We start from the raw sequence: 19084 nt of genomic DNA on the forward strand, positions 1-19084 counted from the left end.
GGCAGCATAATATGTTTTTGGGCATGCAGATTAAAAAAAGACTTGCCTCTCATGCCGGAACGTTTTTGTTATTATTATTAAACAGCAAAAATGTTAATTTGGTTATTCTTTAAAACACGCTGTTTTTAAAAATTTCTAAAAATTGAATTAATTGTATTGTCCAAAAGGACACACCCATCATTGCTAATAAAAATGCTAAAATCTTTATCTGAAACAGTGCTCCAGTTGGGTTATCTGGCATCTGGTCAATCAGCAGGTGGCTTTAGCAACGAGACTCGGCGCTTGGCGGAAAGCGAAAAGAGCAGAGCAGCTGCGTCATGCAGCCCGCGTTTTATTTAGGAGCGGCATAGCGGACCATTCACATTCAGTTCGATTTGATCTCCACGAATGAAATTTCCGGCGTGTTTTCAGCGATCCTGTCCATGTATCTTGCAACGTCAGCGAACAGGGAATATGGAATTGGGTCACACAACGATCTTTCGTCGTCCTCAAACAGCACTGTTTTCGATTTTCCAAAGCTGACGATGCCCCTAATGAACCAACGGCCGTCTTTTTCCACGGAAAGACTACCTCCGCTGTCCCCGTTGCATGCGGAAGTTCCTGAATTATTTGATAAAATTAATAAAAATAAGTTGGTGATAAAAATGACGGGTGTGCTAACCGTTTGTGTAGCCAGCGCATATATTTTCTCCCGACACCAAAAAATATTTCCCAAAAAACCTCCTTTTCCACAGATAGCTCCCTTTGTGTGTTTAATATTGCTTTGTGTACAGTAGTTGTAGCAACTACTATGTTTCTTTTTGAATGAATGTTACTGTATGATTGATTTTTTTTGCAATTGGATGTATGTAATTCGGTACAATTTATTGTGATGAGTTATGTGCATGCCAAAAGTCAAATAAAGATTATTATTATTATCTTGCATAATTTATCAAGCCCGTGACCTTTCAGTGACGACCGCCGCCCGCGACGGCCTAGGTTACAAAAACCTCCTTCCCGCTTGCTAGCGCGCAGAGGGGTCGAGTTGTACAGGTGCTATGAGGGGGAAATGTGGCTCCTGCATAATTAGATATATTACTTTCCTGAAATTTCAACATTATCTCTGAAATATAACTCCCGGAGAGGCGTAAATAAAAAGCGGGCGGATGACACGGCTGCTCTGCTGTTTTCGCTTTCCGCCGAGCGCCGAGTCTCGCTACTAATGCAGCCTAGCTGCTGGTTGACTGGAGCACTCTTTGAAAGAAATAAAAATTAGCATTTTAGCTGCCATACGAATACGCCGTGACGTGCGACTAAATTAACACAATCCTCCATGCCTTTTTAATCCCGGTGGGAATGCGTATTCACAGTTTGTACATATTTAATGATATTAATTCATTTCCTAAAAACAGGAAATTAAGACCAGTTGTATAAACCCTTAGTGTTCATAGCCGCCAACAAATGGCGCAACCATAGACTTTCTTAAAATTTATTTTTTAGGCACTTCCGCTGCAATTTCAGACTGTGCATGCAGCACTTAATATAACTTTCTTTTGACGTGCTGAATACCAAAATTGGTCCAGCCGCATTCGCCGTATAGAAACGTTGGAAAATATTTTTTATTTATAAAAAAACGCAAAATTTTGTTTAGCACGTGTTCGCAGTTAAAACAGAGCATGAAGATCACGCGTGCACTCGAGATTAAAACAAAAGGTCACGAAAGCCTCGGACTCGAATCTATAGCTGGCTTGATATTGACTTTAAAGAGGTCAATCGCCAACTGGAGGTCAAATGGCCGAAAGTATCGTTTTTAGTGCTAACGCGCTTGATAATTTAATACGACTCGGAGTGCCGTGCGCGACGGTCGGAGCAGTAGCCCTGGTCCATCGCGTGCAGAGAAGAAATCACGATGAGGCGAGCCCTTCTCGTGCTCCTCAGCCTCGCGGCTTGCGCCGCACAAACGTCTCACAATGAGAGCGACGCCTACTTTCCAGCTCCGTGTAAGTCTCAAATAATATTTTGTCCTCTTTAGGAGTTAGATAATCGAAATTTTCAAATGATTTTGGCCAAAATTGTTGGATCAATATAAATAATGAATTATAGCTAGGTAAATAAAAAATCATTAATTATTTAACTTTTAACGGCTACTCGGTTTTAATAGACCTAAACGTAGCTCAGTCATCTTGAACTCTCAATTTCTCTTTACAGTGTTTGACGAAGGAGAAAACTTGAGTAGCGAGAATTGTGGAAACGAAAAAACTCTGAACCAAGGTTTCGTTCTGGTTAAAAACATGCGTACTAAAAGTAGTGATAGTTGCATTGGATATACAGTTATTTCTCAAAGGACTTTTCTTGGACTAGGTAACATGAATATCTCTCCCAAGATAATCAACGAGAAAGTTTTGTATTGTCTAGGTGATTGCAAGTTCAATAAGAATGATACAACTGATCTACGAGTGTTTCCGAATAACTGTAATGGCCGCGAAACAGAAGAGGAATGCATCAGAAATTCCGTCAAAGTAATTATTTTATTATTTTCAGCTTAACCATTGCTTTCACCTCGTTTACACAATATTTTTTCAATGGTTAAAGGTTCTGGATTTAATCGATATTGCCATAAGTCCGACAGATGAATACAAATTAAAGATTTGGATAACTGAGAAAATGCCGAGTGTGATTTCTCCCCTTTGCTTGTTCAACCGCGACAACGTAATAGACTCGCAACTTCAAAGAGAATCACCCTACTTTGAATGGACACCACATTGGGTTCGTATATTGAAATTATACTCTTTGTAGTTTAATAATTAATCTAATTTTGTAGAGTGCTCGATCTGGCCCAAGTAAGTTTGTTCGATTATAATATACTATTAGGAACATAGGTGACAGTAATCTGGGCTGATTAAAATTGATTTTAACTGTTATTATTCAAATTACGCCTATTATCAAAACCACATTGTTCAAAGTCAGTCCACAACTCCACACAACGATCATTTTTAATTTTCAAAAGCATTTACCAATCTTCCTATCGGGGGCACCTTGGTTTTATTTTATCTATAATTCGACGGGAGGAGCGATGATGGCTCATGACTCCTTCATCCTGGAAAGATCGCGCAACCCTGGTGTCTTAACCTGAGATCGGTCCCCAAACGGTTTTTTTTATTTTTCTGGCGCCGGCGGCACCACCGGGCCCCCCGCCGTGCAGGGGCGTGGTCGATAACACCCCAGACTCGGCGCGCAAGCGCAAAGTGCGTCTGTCAAAAATGTAATATCAATTTGAAACAAATTTTAAATTGAAGATTGTTCGACCTAGTTTTCACAGTTTTAATTGCTCGCAATCAGAAGCTAAATATTTATTGAAATGTATATTTTATATTTTAATACCATATGACACGATATTTCTTTGTATTTTTGTCAAATTGTACAGCAAATGTCACGAGTCAAAGCAACTGTAGCAGGATTCTAAAGAGAACTGATTTGGAATATTTGAAATCAAATAATATCCGCATCCAGAATATCCTGTGTGTCGGAGAAAGCCACATTCGTAAGTTTCATACAAAATTACGTCTAGTTCAATTTCAATAATGCTCATTTAATGCCACACACAGTCTATTATATTCTGATCAATTTCTACAACGGCCGGTATTTCTTGAGAGGTGTAAAACATGATTGGAACCAACATTTTTACACTGATATATTGCCATACATTGACGAGATCGTAAGACACGCAAAACATATTTATGCTCTTCGCCCGATTCCCCAGACAAAACAACCCAGAGGTAATTAAACACAAATAAACTGCTGAAGCAATTTTATTTATCTTTAAAAAAGGATTCTCCGCGCCAGACAACCTGAGTTTCCCAAACTGTGGAAGGAAACTGACGTCAACCAGAAGGAAACGCGGAAATGACGACTCTTTCGAAGATATCCAACCAATTGGTCATATTTTCGGTGGAAACAAAGCTCAGACTGGCAACCATCCGTGGCACGCATTTATTGAGAATGAGGTGACTGGAGCAACCTGTGGCGGGACATTGATTTCGCCGACAGCAGTTTTGACCGGTACGTATAGTGAAACAAAAGAAATGATGAATTTCATGACTTCGATTTAAAACGATTTTGTTAGCTGCACGATGTCTTTATGAATCAAAAGCAGAAGACTTCGTAGTTGCTGTTGGGATGTACGATAAAAGACAAAGAGGAGCTCCTGGTGCTCAGAGAAGATTGGTTTTTAACTTCCAAGTAAATTATTCTCATTCAATATTATTTTGAAAATATTTTTAGGTTAGCAGTCTGATCACGCACCCGAAATACGACCCGGCGGAACACAACAGTGACGTCGGACTCATGATTTTGAACGAAAGATTTCAAATAACCGACCACGTTCGACCGATTTGCCTGTGGAACGAGGACTCTAACTTGGCTCGCGGGGCTGGAACTGAAGCTATGGTATAAATTGACGTGGATTCAAAATATCGATTTAATTTTGATTTATTTTCTTCTGAAGGCGGTTGGATTTGGGCTTGCTGACAACCACACGTTGCCAGATAAATTGCAAGAGGCTCGAATGCCGATTAGAGGACACAAAGAGTGCTACCTATCGAAAAGGAAATTTTTTGGAAGATATTTGCGGCCGGGAGACAACTTTTGCGCCGGCTACACAAACGGTTAGCACGCCCCTCATTTAGTCATCACTGAGTTTTATTAATTTTTATAATTAATTCAGGAACGAACACCTGCAACGGGGACAGCGGAGGCAGCCTCTCCGTGGAAAAAAACGGCCGTTGGTTCATAAGGGGAATTGTCAGCTTTGGAATAGCGAAGAGAGTTATGTTCGCGGGCGAAGAAATACCGTTGTGTCACCCAAATCACTATTCGATGTTCACTGACGTCGCGAGTTACATGGACTGGATCGTGGAAAATACGCCGGAAATTTCATTCTGAAATTATATGTGTGTTTTGAAGAAAAAAGTTTCAAAATTTCAATAGAAAAATGTAGTTAGACATCATAATCTCTTACCAAAAATATTTTTTCTATGGGTGTTTCAGAATAAAATTGTTTCTTGAAAGTGTTCATTGCTCGGCTTTTAATATGAAACCCACAAAGATGAAATTATTTTAGCCGACCCTACTTCGTGCTTATCACACATTTGAAAGAAGAGAAAGAGGTCAAATCCGTGACCTTTCGTCCGTGGCCTGGTCTCCCGTCTTTAATGCTGGTGAGAATCCACTATTCTGTTTATCCAACTACGCTGGGTATAGGTAATGGAGCTAATAATATTATAAGACAACATAGAAAAAGCTCGAAGGCAAAATTTAAAAAAATATTAAGCATATCTCACATTGCTGGCTATCAGAGAAAAGAAAATCAAGGAAAACCACTGCACACTCTGATTCAATGTCCGCAAGCGAGACGAAAAGCGAGCAGCGGCGAGTGCGGAGCGGCAATCGCACAAATCCGACCAGAGCCGTTTCACGTACGCATCTCGCGCACCCTTTCGCCGCAGAAAAAAAAAAACGGTAAACAGAGTTTGCCTCAAGACTGACTTGCATAAAATATTCCAAAGCTAAAAATGCCCCTGATGAACCACCGGCCGTCTATTTCTACAGAGAAGCAACAATCACGCCGAAACCTGTCGGAGGAATAAAGTTTTTTGAGCAACACGAGAATGAAATAAATTTCTTCCATTAATTTCAACATTTAGCCGCACTTCTGCTCCAGCGTCACGGTGACATTTCTGCTAATTCTAATTTTTATATGAGCGAGTGCTCCAGTTGGTTTATCTTTATCTGGCAACAGGCAGCTTTATCAACGAGACTCGGTGGAAAGCGAAAGAGTATAGAATAGAGCAGCCGTGTCATCCGCCTGCTTTTTATTTACGCGTAGGCCGACGAGCGGGAAGCTAAACTCTGAAGAGAAAATTATAGGACCGATTTATTTTGAATAAAATTTAAATAATTAATTAGAATTTTAAAAAGCTGAGATTCCCTTTAGTGGAATTTAACGTATTTTGACACTCAGCCGACATTGGGAACTCGCTTCGGCTAAAATTAATATTAAAATTGACAATAGGAGGCATTATTAATTGCACTTTGGTCAGCCATCGTGAAGAGGCCGAGATTTGAGCCAGTCGTGTCCGCCTCGGCGCCACACTGATGACTTTTTGACCTTGTTTTCAATTGCTCAACTCTCGGCGCAAAAACTCTTTTGGTGCTCTTGTCCGGGATCATGCACGTACTCGCCAAACTTATCTCATTGCACGAAAGTGAGAGAGGTTGCGCTTTGGTTCTTCCGTTCAATTATATTTTTCGACAAAAACCTTCAGATGTACGTAACCAAAAGAAGTTAAAAAACTAAACTTGTGGCAGTTGCGTGTTAAACAAATTGAACTTTGCGAAGATTAAAAAAAATCGCATGTTTTGAACAGCATTTTGTAATAAAAAATTAATAACCATGAATTAAGCATAATATGTCCAACAACTATTGTTTAAAAACAAAGTGATAGCATTCAACTTGGTAAAAAAATAAATAAATAATACAGGAAAAGAAAATTAAAGCAGTTCTCTGATAGCAAATGAGAGAAACGCTGAAATATTATTAAAAAATTTTCCTTCAGGTCCTATTTTTCTGCTTTCTTTAATTATTAGCTTCATTACCTACCGAGTGTAGTAGCAAAATCAGAAGAGTCGATGCTCACCAGAAGATAAAGACGGCACACCAAGCCACGAGCCACGGACGAGAAAGGTCACGGACTTGACCTCTTTCTCTTCTCGCAAATGCGTGATAAAAGCACAAAGTAAAATAATTCCGTCTTTTTGGGTTTAATAATAAAAACCGAGCAATCAAAGCTTTTAAAACAATTTATTTGAACAAACCAAAAGATTTTTGATAAGATAGTATATTATGCTGTCTATCTAAAGTTTTCTAAATAATATCTATTTATCCCTTTGACAATCTGTTTTTCGCTTTTAAAAAACCCACGCTTAATTCCGGAATGAAATTTCCGGCGTGTTTTCCACGATCCAGTCCATGTAACTTGCGACGTCAACGATTAAGGAATAGTGATTTGGGTGACACAACGATCTTTGTTCTCCCTCAAACATAACTTTTTTCGATACTCCAAAGCTGAGAATGCCCCTGATGAACCAACGGCCATCTTTTTCCACGGAAAGGCTGCCTCCGCTGTCCCCGTTGCAGACGGTCGTTCCTGAATTATAATTTTAAAAATTGAAAAATCCGTTACTGTTATATGAGAGGTGTTCTAACCGTTCGTGTAGCCGGCGCAAAAATTGTCTCCGGGCACCAAATATTTCGCAAAAAACCTCCTGCTTGACAAGTAGCACTCTTTGTGACCTCTAATCAGCAATCGAGCCTCTTGCAGCTCTTCTGTGCGTGTGTGGTTGTCGACAAGCCCGAACCCAACCGCCTTCAGAAGAAAATAAACAAAAATTAAATCTATTTTTCGAATTCACGTACAATTTATACCATAGCTTCAGTTCCAGCCACGCGAACCAAGTTAGAGTCAGAATCGTCGTTCCACAGGCAAATCGGTCGGACTTGGTTGGTTATTTCAATTTTTTCGTTCAAAATCATGATTCCGACGTTACTGTTGAATTCTGCAGGGTCATATTTTGGGTGCGTGATCAGACTGCTAATCTAAATGTATTCAAAATTATTATTGATAGGAGTAATTTACGTGGAAGGTGAAACCTTTCTTGTCTGAAGACCAGGAGATCTTCTTTTTCTTTTATCATACATCCCGACAACAACTGTAAAGTCCTTTGCTTCTGATTCATAAATGCAATGGGCGACTAAAAATAATTTTTGAAATGAAGTCATGAAATTAATTATTTCTTTGCTCCACAACCAGTCAAAACCACGGTCGGTGAGATCAGTGTCCCACCACAGGCGGCTCCAGTTTCCTCATTCTCAATGTAAGCATGCCACGGGTGCGTCTCATGAGCTTTGTTTCCGCCGAAAATATGACCAATTGGTTGGATATCTTCGGAAGAATCGTCATTTTCGCGTTTCCTTCTGGTTGACGTCGGTTTCCTTCCACAGTTTGGGAAACTGAGGTTGTCTGGTGCATTGAATCCTTTTTATAAGATAAATAAAATTGCTATGAGTCGTTTTATGTTAAATTACCTCTTGGCTGTTTCGTCTGCGGGATCGGGCGTAGAACAGATATGTCTCTTGCGTGCCTTGCAATCTCGCCAATGTATGGCAATATATCAATGTAAACACCTCGTGCATATTTAACACCTCTCAAGAAATAGCGGCCTTTGTAGAAATTGATCATATATCCATATGCTGACGTGAGTGGCATTAAATTTCCATGATTGAAATTGAATAAAATTTATTTTTGTATGAAACTTACGAATCTCCCCGACACACAGCATGTTCTGGATGGGAATTTGTTTAGTTTTCAAATTTTCCAGTTCAGTACTGTTTAGAACCGTGTTGCAGTTGCTTTGGTCCGTCACGTGTTCTTTAAAAATTGGCAATTATTACGAAGTAAAATCGTGTCTAATAAATTATGAAGTAAACTTACTTGGGTCAGATGGAAAATCCTAAAAAATTAGATCAATAATCAGTCTAAGACAATAAAAAAGCAGTTTAAAAATACGAACCCAAAATGTTGTCCATTCAACGTAGGAATAAGTTTCTCTTTGACGTTGCGAGTTTATTACGTTGTCACGGTTAAACAAGCAAATTGGAGCTACCACACTCGGCATTCTCTCAGTTACCAAAATCTTGAATTTCAAATCAGCTGTCGGATTTATGGCAATGTCAATGACATCCAGCACCTTGAATCGTTTAAAATATTGAGAGTGCAAATCTTTTGCTTAAAATGGTAAAATAATTACTCTGACGGAATATCTGATGCATTCCTCTTCTGTTTCGCGCGAAATACAATTATTCGGAAACACCCGTAGATCAGTTGTATCACTTCTTTTGAAAGCGCAGATGCCTAGACAGTAAAAAATCTTTGTCGTTGATATTCTTAAGCGAGATATTCATGTTACCCAGTCCAAGAAGGGTCCTTTGAGAAATAGCTACAAATGGTCCGCAATATTGTTCGGTACTTATATTTTTAACATAAGCAATCCATTGGTTCAGAGTTGATTCGTTTCCACAGTTCTGGCTGCTCAAGTTTTCTCCCTCGTCAAAAACTGTTCAAGGAAAATGTGAGTTCAAAGATAGCAAAGCATCACCATTAGAACCATATTTTTGCAAGCCAGAATATTTTCCGATTAACCTTTCTTAAACATATCAAATAAAAATTGAGAAGTGCTTACTCGGAGCTGGAAAGTGCGTTTGTGCGGCGCAAACCGCGAGGCAGATTGTGAGGAGGACGAGAAGTGCTCGCCTCATCGTGATTTCTTCTCTGCACGCGATGGACCAGGGCTGCTGCTCCGACCGTGGTGAACAGCACTCCGAGAAAGATTAAACTATCAATTGTTAGCACCAAAAACGATACTTTCGGACATTTGCCCTCCGCAGTTGGCGATTGACCTCTGAAGTGCGTCATTCCGCGTTATCGCCACAAATTGCGAAACAAAGCGGAGCGAAAATTTCTGTGCAGAATATTTAATCTTCTTAATTGGCATCGTAATGATTTTTTTGTTTTTACTAAGTTGAATGCTATCACCTTGTTTTTAAACAATAATAAATTGAACATAATATGCTTAAATCATCGACATTAATTTTAAATATTATTTAATATATTAAAAAATAATTTAAATCTTCGCAAAGTTGAATTTAACTACCTCAAGTTAAAGTTATTTAACATCCATGGGTTACATCTGAATGTTTTTTTCCAAAAAATATAATTATGACATGCACCTGCGGCACACCGACCTCGTCTTCTTTCACAGATGCCAGAGCGGCGACATACTGATTTTGGATTTTGATGTAGAGCGAGAATCATCCAGGGGCGCGCACTGCGAGTTGACAGCGCGGCACATCCCCGCCTTCATCCGCCTCCGGCGAGGACAGCTTTTGGCCGAAGTGCCTTTTCATACAGGGTCTGTAAACCCTGGAACGACCTGCCACCGTTTTTGAAAGACTGCGATGCGTCAAGATTTCCCTCCCTGTGCGAGCAGTACTTGTGGTGTAATTTTTAATGTATTGTGATGTGATTATTGACTTATTAATATTTAATGCGGCACGTGCCAACGTCGTTACAATTTATTGTTTTGGTCGGTTATGCAGTTCTTGCTTGTCACTTTTTGCCATTGTTCATGTAACTTAATTTAATCTGTCCTATGTAATGGACATGAATAAAGAAACAGATATATTGAACAAAAGAACTAGCTCTGGTAGGACCAACGCAGCCTCTCTCACTTTCGTGCAATGAGATAATTTTGGTGAGTACGTGATCAGCGACATGCATGAACACCAAAAAATCATTGCGCGAATGAAAACAAGGTCAAGAAGTCATCAGTGGTGCGCCGTGGCGGACTCTGGCTCAAGTCTCGGACTCTTCATCCTCTTCACGCCGAGAGCAGACGATCAAAGAACAACTAATATTGCAAATTTAAATATTAATTTTAGCCAATGGCAGCTCAGTGTAAAAATACGTGAAATTCCACTAAAGGGAATCTCTGCTTTTAAAATTCTAATTTAATTATTTAAATTTTATTAAAAATATATCGGTCCTATAATTTACTCTCCAGAGTTAAACTTGTCGCTCCTCGGCCGCTGCGTAAATACAAAGCTCTTTTTGGATTGCCGTATGAGTGTCAAGAGTATGTTTTTACGATCCAAAAGACACAATTAGTACAAGTAATGAAAATTATGTCACAATATTGGTGCAAACTTGCTTCTTATCTCGCGACCGGTTTTTCGCGCCATGCTCCACCCGACGCCATATCTGCGCGTTGCATGAATCTGGACCCCGCTGTTCTAGAGCAAATCGAAGCCCTTAAAAAGATTTAATTTGGGAAATTTGGCGTACCTGCTTTCACTGTTTCAGTTTATCTGTGTCCAAGACGGGTTTAGGGTTGAATCCTCGTTGCAGTTGTTCCTGCTGTTCCCTTCTCCATCGCAGAAGAAAAATTATTGATATACGCTAAAAATTCTCAAAATTATCTTTTTTTCTCGATTTTAATTACTAAAACACCACAATCAATTTTTTAGTCCTAAAAAGAGATTTTCTGGAGTATTAAAATTCAACGGTAAAAAGACGCCCGTCATAATTTGATACTTCAAATCTCGGCGCCAGTGGCATTAATATTTATTCAGGTAAAACTTTTTAATTATTTGAATAATAATTTAATAAATGAAAATGCAGTATTTATTGCTATAAAAGCACGATTTCAGCATAAACTGCTGGCAGTGAGAAGCACGTGAACTCGAGATGAAAACAAGGTCACGACTGCCTCTGATGCGAGTCTGGTTGGCTTGATATTGAACTTGACCTTTCCATTCTCAAACAGCGGCAGAATACAACACACATCCAAATAAAATGTAATTTGAACAATTAACATTGAGCCCAAAATTATATTTTAAATAAAAAAATTAATTAAGTTAGCACATATAAGAGAAATTGATTTGCGCAAAAATATTTCCCCCGTTGACTCGACACTTTGCGGCGATAACGTCATGACGCAATTTGCAGAGGTCAGTTGCCAACTGGGGGTCAAAAAGTATCGCTTTTAGTACTTGCACTTGATAATTTAATCTTTCTCGGAGTGCCGTGGGCAACGGTCGCAGCAGCAGCCCTGGTCCATCGCGTGCAGAGAAGAAATCACGAGATGAGGCGAGAAATTCTCGTGCTCCTCAGCCTCGCGCTTTGCGCCGCACAAACGGCAAACAATCAGAGTGACGTCCACATTCCAGCTCCGAGTAAGCATTTCTAATTTTTATTTTTTCCGCTTTAAATTTGGACCAACTCAATTTGATTAATCAAAGAAACATTTACCAAGCAGGTAAATATTTTTATAAAAATGCACTCATAATGTTTTGAATTAATTTAAAATGACTCAGTTCAAGACTTTAATTTAAAGACCGTCCTTGACGACGTTTCTGAGCAAACCAATCGATTCCTGAGGGTCGAATTAGGTTAGGTAGATATTTTTTCCGATCAAAAAGTCCAGCGCGACGTGCGCTTACTTTTTCCCGCCAAAACAATGGCCCTCCTATATAATGCTTCACGACAGGGGGGGGGGCGGAGTTAAGGGGCGGTTGTGGGGGCCGAGGGGGGTCCGGGCCCCCGAGTTTTTTGGCCGCCGGCCCACGAGGCCCTAGGGGTCCCCCCGTTGGCAAGCGTCCTCCCTATGCTCGCGGGTAAAAAATCGCCAAAAAGGGGTTGATCGGGGTGAAACTCGCGTGGTCGACGGAGGGTCGCCAACAAACGTGTTTAGTGAAGAGAAACCCCCGATTCCTCTCATAGGTGAATTTAAAAATAATAAAACCAAAGTGGGCCTTTTGGAGGGTCTTTCCGGGGAAGCGGGGGATGCGTGGGGGATGGGGGGATAAAACCGGTGGCGTCGCCCCCAGAATTTAACGGCCGATTTATCGAACACCGGTTTTGGGCCGTGGGTCCAGTAGCGGGCGTGATATAAAATTCGGAAGGTGCAAAAACGCGGTTTGGACATTAATTATTTTTTTCGGCGGGCCCGCGCGCAGGCCCACGGGGCCCGAGGGCCCGCCTTTACCCCGCGTTTGAAAGTGGCCGCGATTAGCTTCATTTTGATTTGCAGTTACGCCATCCTGCTCCAACGGCGCCGGAGATACGAGGGCCCAATGGGTTAAAAAGAGGGAAAAATCGAAGCTCCCATAAGGTTTACATTACACGGCCCGAGACATGGAATGCTAAAAATCTAAAAACCCCCTCAAAAATAAATTTTGCCTGTCCCAGCGAGTTTTAGGCCCGTGCGACCTCCTCAGGGTCAACGGTGACCTTTCAAAGGTACAAAACGCGATATTTCGATATTCGCGGCCCCGTGTATAATACTCGCGGTGGCGCCGCGGAGCCGCCGGGCACTTAATTTCGAATTTGACCATCTTATACACACGAGTGCGTGCGCATGTATGTGGAACCAAGTTTTTAGCGGTTTTGCACCTCCCAAATTGATTTTATAAGGGTTTTCCGGTTTTAGTTGTGCGAAACGTGTGCACAGCAGGAGGAACGTGCGGTGCGGCACCGCCTGAAATGGTTTTATTTTTGCCAAAATTCAAGTATTCGCCGCAGCGTCGACCGCGACCCCTCATTCGACAGGGTTCGCCGAGCACTTCAATCTGGCGTGCCTAAAAGACCTTTATCAGGGTCCCCCGACTTGAGATCGATTCCCAGGCCGAGTTTAATTGCGTTTTCGGAGTTTTTTTTAGCATGTTTGACGCTGCATTGCGGCAACTACCCACATTTCAAACCACCAACTTTCCTCAGGTCGGCCACCCTGAGCACTTTTACTACGCGATTTTACCGGCGGCAACGATTCATTTCGCTTCCTTCGTTTGATTTAGAGTGCATAAAAGTGCGTTTTGATTTCACGCAAGCGGCGCAGCGTGCACATCAGGCGCATTTATTGCGTTTCGCCCAGCGCGAAGAAACTTTTTATTTAATTTTTTGCCAAAATTCGAGTATTCGCCGCAGCGTCGTCCGCGACCCCTCATTCGAAAGTGCTCGCCAAGGACTTTAACCTGGTCGCTGAAAGTGCTTTGCCGAAAAGGGCTTCGCCGCACAGCAAAATTAGTGTTGGCAGCGCCGCGCGGCGCCGCAGAGTGCATCGCCACCGCACTGTGCTTCTTGAATTTAGTTAGAAAAAAATCGTTAAATTTCAACCTGGCAAAGGGTTTTAGGGCGGGGTACCCTGAAAGAAAAGTCAGTTGGATGCGTCAGTTAAGTCCACCGCGAGCACTTTCAAATGAGGGGTCGTGGTAGATTCTGCGACGAACGGTCGAATTAAAAATTGTCTGCAAACAGGCAATAATGCGCCTGTTGTGCATGCTGCACCGCTTCGCGAATTCAAACCCACTTTAATGCACGCTAATTATCTCGAAGGAAGCGAAAAGAATCGTTGCCGCCGGTAAGACCGCGTAGTGAAAGTGCTCAGGGTGCGCGACCTGAGGAAGGTCGGTGGTTTGAAGGGTGGTAAGTCACCGCCTAGCAGCGTCAAAAATGCTCCAAAACGATGAAAAAGCGTTAAAAATCGGCCTCGGAATCGATATCAGGTCGGGGTACCCTGAGAAAGGTCATTTAGGCGTGCCAGGTTGAAGTTCTTGGCGAACCCTGTCGAATGAGGGGTCGTGAGCGACGCTGCGACGATTCCTCGAATTTTCCCAAAAATAAAACCATTTTCGTCTCGGCCAGCACACACGATTCCTTCTGCTGCGCACACCAAAAACACAAAAACCCTTATAAAATCAATTTCGGAAGTACAAAACCGCTGAAAATCGAGATTCAGACACCCACGTACGCACTTGTATGTATCCGATCGCCAAATTCGAGGTTCAGTGCCCAGCGGCTCCGCGGCGCCGCCGTGCGTATTTTTGACGTGGTCATATGCGTGCTGTGTAAAATGCGAATTTTCAAACCTCCGCCGTAATTCGCCTATGGCTCGGAATTTTACGAAACTCGGTTTGCAGACACTAATCGCTTACCGAAAGAGTGTAGTGTGGTTTTTATTACTAACAAAAAACCCGAGTTTGAAAAATTCCCATATTAAGCTTATTGTAGGCGAAAAACCGTTCCGCGCCGCGCGCCAAACCATTCTCGTCCCAGGTTTTTGATCCGATCAGGTCGAATTTGGTCTTAAAACACTCCCAGGTAAATTTAAAATCGATGATGGCGGCTTTTTTCAATTTTTTTTTCAGGGTCACCGCCGTACCGGACGAAAGGTACTCAGGGTGGAAATGGGCAAATTTGCCCGTTAAATAACTTTGGCGCTATGGGCCGGAAAAATCTTTTCCGCACACCGTTGCCTTTGTCTTGGTGTGCACTATCTGAATATCGGATTTGGGGGCCCCGGGGCCCAAAGGCCCCCGCGAGGAGGCCGCGAGTACCGAAAAATCGCGTTTTGTAACTTACAAAGGTCACCATTGACCCTGAGGTGGGCGTACAGATTTCATACTCTCAGGTAAGATTTGGACAGTTTTTAGAAAATTTTTGGCTATCTTGGAATTTTCCACCGGCGAAAAAAAATTAGTGTCCAAACCACGTTTTTTGACCATCCGACCCTTACATTTCGGTCGGTATCAGACCTACAACCCAAAACCGGTGTTCATTAATTCGGCCGTAAAATTTTGCGGGTGATAGGATGTTTTTCATCCCTCCACCTACCCCGCAACCCCCGGTAACCACGGAAGAGTCGCAAAAAGGCTAACTTTTGTTTTATTTTATTTTAAATTCTCCTTTGGGAGGAATCCGGGCTTGCACATCTGAAAACACGCTTGTGGGCCACCCTTCGCCGACCACCCGGTTTTCACCCTGATCCACCCCGTTTTGCCCATTTTTTACACGGAAGCATAGGGAGGCGATTGGGTTAAAGGAGGGCCCCCGGGGGCCCCTTTAGGCTTAAAACCTCTGGGGCCTGGACTCGCCTTAGCCCCCTCCGCCCCTTGCGGCCGCCCCTCCCCCTCCTGTCGATCAGCATTATACAGGTAGGTTCCATTCAGGATGCTGGGTAAAATTGTGACAATTAACTTCATACTCTTGCGAAAACACACATCTCTAACTCGCACTTTCCCCTCACAGTATTTGACGATGGAGAAAACTTGAGCAGCCAAAACTGTGGAATCTATGCAACTGAGAACAAATCCAACGTTTTTGTTCATAACCAGCGCGCCGGAAGCATTCGTGGTTCATTGATAGCTATTTCTCAAACGACTGTTCTTACTGACGGTAAAACAGGGCTATCTCGCTTAAGAATATCAACGACAAAGATTTTTTACTCTCTAGTTGGCCGCCCGTACAAAAAAAGTGATGCGCCTGATCTACGGGTCTATCCGATATATTGCTATGGGACATGGGGCACAGAATTGGAGAATTGCATGAGAGACTCCGTCCAAGTAATTTTATATCGCATTTTCAGCAAAACTGTCACATCCTCACTCTTTTTACAATGTCTTTTTCAATGGTTGAAGGTGCTGGATGTAATTGACATTGCCATAAATCCGACAGCCACCGAAAAATTCAAGATTTTGATTACTGAGAAAATGTCGACTGAGGTCGTAACTCCCCTTTGTTTGTTTAACCGAAACAATGTAATGGACTTACAACTTCAAAGAGAATCGCCCTACGTTCAGTGGATGCCTTACGTTCGTATTATCAAATGCTTTTTATCGTGACAAATACTTATTTTTAATCTCATTTTATAGATTACTTCACCTATCTCAGGTAAGTTTGTAGATATATTAAAAGATTTTTTGGACATGATTTTATTAAGAACGGCCAAAATGCTAAAGAGATATTTAGTATCGCACAAGTGCTTTGCGCTTTGCGTCGTTTCTGTACGGCGATTGCAACCCCCAAATACCAAATCAGGTATTTATATAATCGGTATTATATAGGTAGGTTCCAGAAATTAACAAAAAATGCAACAAAATGTTTTTTAAAAATTTACAATGAAAGGATGTATGAGCTAGATTTTACAGTTTCCATCGCTCAAAAGCTAAAAAATTTCTATGACAGACGCTTGATGATTATATCTTTTAATGTCATTGACATGATTATGCATCGTATTTTTGTATTTCTCAAATTTCACAGCAATGGTGACGAGCCAAAGTAACTGTACCAGGGTTCTAGACAGTACTGAATTGGGAAATTTGAAAACTATCAAAATTCCCATTCAGAATATCTTGTGTGTCGAGAATGGCACTGATCGTAAGTATTATACAAAAATGCATTTAATTCAATTTCCATATAATGGTCATTTCATGTCACATAGGAACTGATTATCTGATCAATTCCTTCAAAGGCCGGTATTTCTTGAGAGGTGTAAAATATACACGAGGTGTTTACATTGATATATTGCCATACATTCACGAGATTGCGAGGCACGCAAAAGACATTTCTGTTCTACGCCCGATCCCGCCAACAAAACAACCGAGGCGTAATTTCACACAAATAAAAATTAAAACTCACATCATAGATTTTATTTATCTTTAAAACAGGATTCCCCGGGCCAGACAACCTCAGTTTCCAAAACTGGGGGAGGAAACCGACGGAACTAACAAGGAAACGAAGACATTACGGCTATTATCCCAGAGATGCCGAATCAACTAGACTAATTTTAGCCGGAAACACAGCCCAGGCTGGCAGGCATCCGTGGCATGCTTTTATTGCGGATACCAAAAGACGTGCAACTTTTGGCGGGTCATTGATTTCGCCGACAGTAGTTTTGACTGGTAGCAAACAAAAAATAATGAATTCATGACTTCGATTTAAAAAATCATTTTTAGCTGCACATTGTATTTACGGATCAAAGCCAAATGACTTCATAGTTGTTTTCGGGATGTATGATAAAAGACAAAGAACTCCTGGTGTTCAGATGAAAAATGTATTTACCTTCAATATAAACTTATTGTAATCCGTAATAATTTTGACCAAATTTAGGTTATCAGTCTGAAGGTGCACCCGAAATATGACCCTAAGGAATTTCACATCGACGTCGGACTCATGATTTTGAAGAAAAAAATTGAAATAACCGCCCACGTCCGACCGATTTACCTGTGGAACGAGGACTCTAACTTGGATCGCGTGGCTGGAACTGAAGCTATGGTATTGGATATACAGGAATCCTAAAAATTGATTTTAATTTTTTTTTATTTTCTGCTGAAGGCGGTTGGATTTGGGCTTGTCGACAACCACACGCGGACAAATGAACTGCAAGAGGCTCGACTGCCGATTAGAGGTCACAGAGAATGCTACTTGTCAGATACTAGATATTTTGGGAAATATTTGCGGCCGGGAGACAACTTTTGCGCCGGCTACACGAACGGTTAGCACACCCCTCATTTAGTCAGGACTGATTTTCTTAATTTTATTCATTAATGCAGGAACAACCGTCTGCAACGGGGACAGCGGAGGCAGCCTTTCCGTCCAAAAAGACGGCCGTTGGTTCATCAGGGGAATTGTCAGCTTCACAAAAGCAAAAAAAGTGATGTTTGAGGGCGAAGAAAGATCGTTGTGTGACCCAAATCACTATTCCTTGTTCACTGACGTCGCAACTTACAATGGCTGGATAAGGATGAACACGCCGGAATTTTCATTCTGATATTAAGTGGGTTTTTCAAAGCAAAAGAAATTTAGCAATGGATTTATAGTTATTCAATAGAAAAATGTAGATAGCATATTCTCTTATCAAAATTAATTTTTACTATGGGTTGTTCAGAATAAATTGTTTTAAAAGCTTAGATTGCTTGGATTTTAATATTAAACCTACAAACACGAAATTATTTTGTACTTATATCACGCATTTGCGAGAAGAGAATAGAAATAGGTCAAATCAGTGACCTAGCTTTCGTCCGTGGCTTGGTCTCCCATCGTCCTCAAAACAGCAAATCAAGACCAATCAAATCTTACAGAGGTGTAAAGCGTCACTTTTATACTGAAACTTGGAGGTATAATCTTCCTTCCACCCCCTAGACCCCCGTAGGACAGCCGTTCAACGATATCATAAATTACAAATGAATTAATTGGAATTTACAAAATCTTTAATATTGCATTGGAGCTATTAAAAGAGAGATAATTTATTTTAGGCAGCAATAAATATAGCGCCCGTTTTATTTTAATTTTTTGGTGTTTGTCTTGATCTAAGGGCACCACGCTGGAAGGCAGCGATTTAAATCCATTAATTAAATTCACCATGAACTAAGAAACACCGCTTATGTAAATTAATAACAGATCATCTGCCTGACTCACTCTTTTACCATTTTCTTCTTTTTTTGTTCAAGTTTTGGGAGTATTCGGAATATGATAAATCAGGTATAAATCACTTGGCTGGTTGGAGGCGTGGCAAGCTGGGAGACGAAGCGATTATTTTTAATTATATAAATCTCCTGGAGCTATGCAACCGGCGTGAGACGCGTGCCCAGTGGAAAGAATAAACAATAAGAGCGGCAGGCGCTGCTAAAAGAGCAAAAATTAAATTAGACTCTTGC

At 41.2% G+C, this 19084-nt stretch overlaps 3 protein-coding genes across 5 annotated transcripts; 2 read left to right on the top strand and 1 right to left on the bottom strand.

Annotated features, from left to right (window-relative positions):
• Nucleotides 1-1383: 1383 nt before the first annotated feature.
• Nucleotides 1384-5052, top strand: LOC135936736 (uncharacterized). Its single transcript, XM_065479671.1, has 12 exons — nt 1384-1979; nt 2188-2340; nt 2395-2498; nt 2572-2745; nt 2801-2819; nt 3404-3520; nt 3585-3755; nt 3808-4038; nt 4103-4203; nt 4261-4425; nt 4484-4643; nt 4703-5052. The coding sequence occupies exons 1-12, from the start codon at nt 1889-1891 to the stop codon at nt 4918-4920; spliced, it is 1704 nt and encodes a 567-aa protein (XP_065335743.1). The 5' UTR covers nt 1384-1888; the 3' UTR covers nt 4921-5052.
• A 1769-nt stretch (nt 5053-6821) lies between these two features.
• On the bottom strand, nt 6822-9492 carry LOC135936737 (transmembrane protease serine 9-like). Its single transcript, XM_065479672.1, has 12 exons — nt 9277-9492; nt 9004-9150; nt 8845-8948; nt 8608-8784; nt 8529-8547; nt 8355-8465; nt 8123-8287; nt 7845-8072; nt 7688-7788; nt 7463-7633; nt 7244-7403; nt 6822-7184 (listed from the first exon to the last, which is right to left on the bottom strand). Exons 1-12 carry the CDS (start codon nt 9350-9352, stop codon nt 6961-6963), a joined length of 1683 nt encoding a protein of 560 aa, XP_065335744.1. The 5' UTR covers nt 9353-9492; the 3' UTR covers nt 6822-6960.
• A 263-nt stretch (nt 9493-9755) lies between these two features.
• LOC135936734 (uncharacterized) lies at nt 9756-18339 on the top strand. 3 transcript variants are annotated; one of them, XM_065479670.1, is made up of 13 exons: nt 9758-11224; nt 11292-11827; nt 15678-15824; nt 15882-15991; nt 16067-16240; nt 16301-16319; nt 16689-16805; nt 16870-17034; nt 17096-17329; nt 17384-17481; nt 17538-17702; nt 17763-17922; nt 17981-18339. In XM_065479670.1, the coding sequence occupies exons 2-13, from the start codon at nt 11737-11739 to the stop codon at nt 18196-18198; spliced, it is 1698 nt and encodes a 565-aa protein (XP_065335742.1). In that variant the 5' UTR covers nt 9758-11224; nt 11292-11736; the 3' UTR covers nt 18199-18339. The 3 variants fall into 3 exon arrangements, with proteins under 3 accessions (XP_065335740.1, XP_065335741.1, XP_065335742.1); XM_065479668.1 differs by having other exon boundaries at nt 9756-11224; nt 15882-16240; XM_065479669.1 differs by having other exon boundaries at nt 9756-11827; nt 15882-16240.
• Nucleotides 18340-19084: the final 745 nt, after the last annotated feature.

This window comes from Cloeon dipterum, chromosome 2 (genome assembly GCF_949628265.1).
Source record: "Cloeon dipterum chromosome 2, ieCloDipt1.1, whole genome shotgun sequence".
NCBI lineage: Eukaryota > Metazoa > Arthropoda > Insecta > Ephemeroptera > Baetidae > Cloeon > Cloeon dipterum.

Excerpts from the sequence above, each read along its gene's own strand:
- LOC135936736 (XM_065479671.1), top strand. The coding sequence starts at position 1,889 with ATGAGGCGAGCCCTTCTCGTGCTCCTCAGCCTCGCGGCTTGCGCCGCA. Across the intron at positions 2,341-2,394 it reads AAGGACTTTTCTTGGACTAG|GTGATTGCAAGTTCAATAAG; the intron begins GTAACATGAATA and ends TGTATTGTCTAG. Across the intron at positions 3,756-3,807 it reads CCAGACAAAACAACCCAGAG|GATTCTCCGCGCCAGACAAC; the intron begins GTAATTAAACAC and ends TCTTTAAAAAAG.
- LOC135936737 (XM_065479672.1), bottom strand. The coding sequence starts at position 9,352 with ATGAGGCGAGCACTTCTCGTCCTCCTCACAATCTGCCTCGCGGTTTGC. Across the intron at positions 8,785-8,844 it reads GCATCAGATATTCCGTCAGA|GTGCTGGATGTCATTGACAT; the intron begins GTAATTATTTTA and ends AAACGATTCAAG. Across the intron at positions 8,073-8,122 it reads GCAGACGAAACAGCCAAGAG|GATTCAATGCACCAGACAAC; the intron begins GTAATTTAACAT and ends TCTTATAAAAAG.
- LOC135936734 (XM_065479669.1), top strand. The coding sequence starts at position 11,737 with ATGAGGCGAGAAATTCTCGTGCTCCTCAGCCTCGCGCTTTGCGCCGCA. Across the intron at positions 11,828-15,677 it reads CGTCCACATTCCAGCTCCGA|TATTTGACGATGGAGAAAAC; the intron begins GTAAGCATTTCT and ends TTCCCCTCACAG. Across the intron at positions 17,035-17,095 it reads GCCAACAAAACAACCGAGGC|GATTCCCCGGGCCAGACAAC; the intron begins GTAATTTCACAC and ends TCTTTAAAACAG.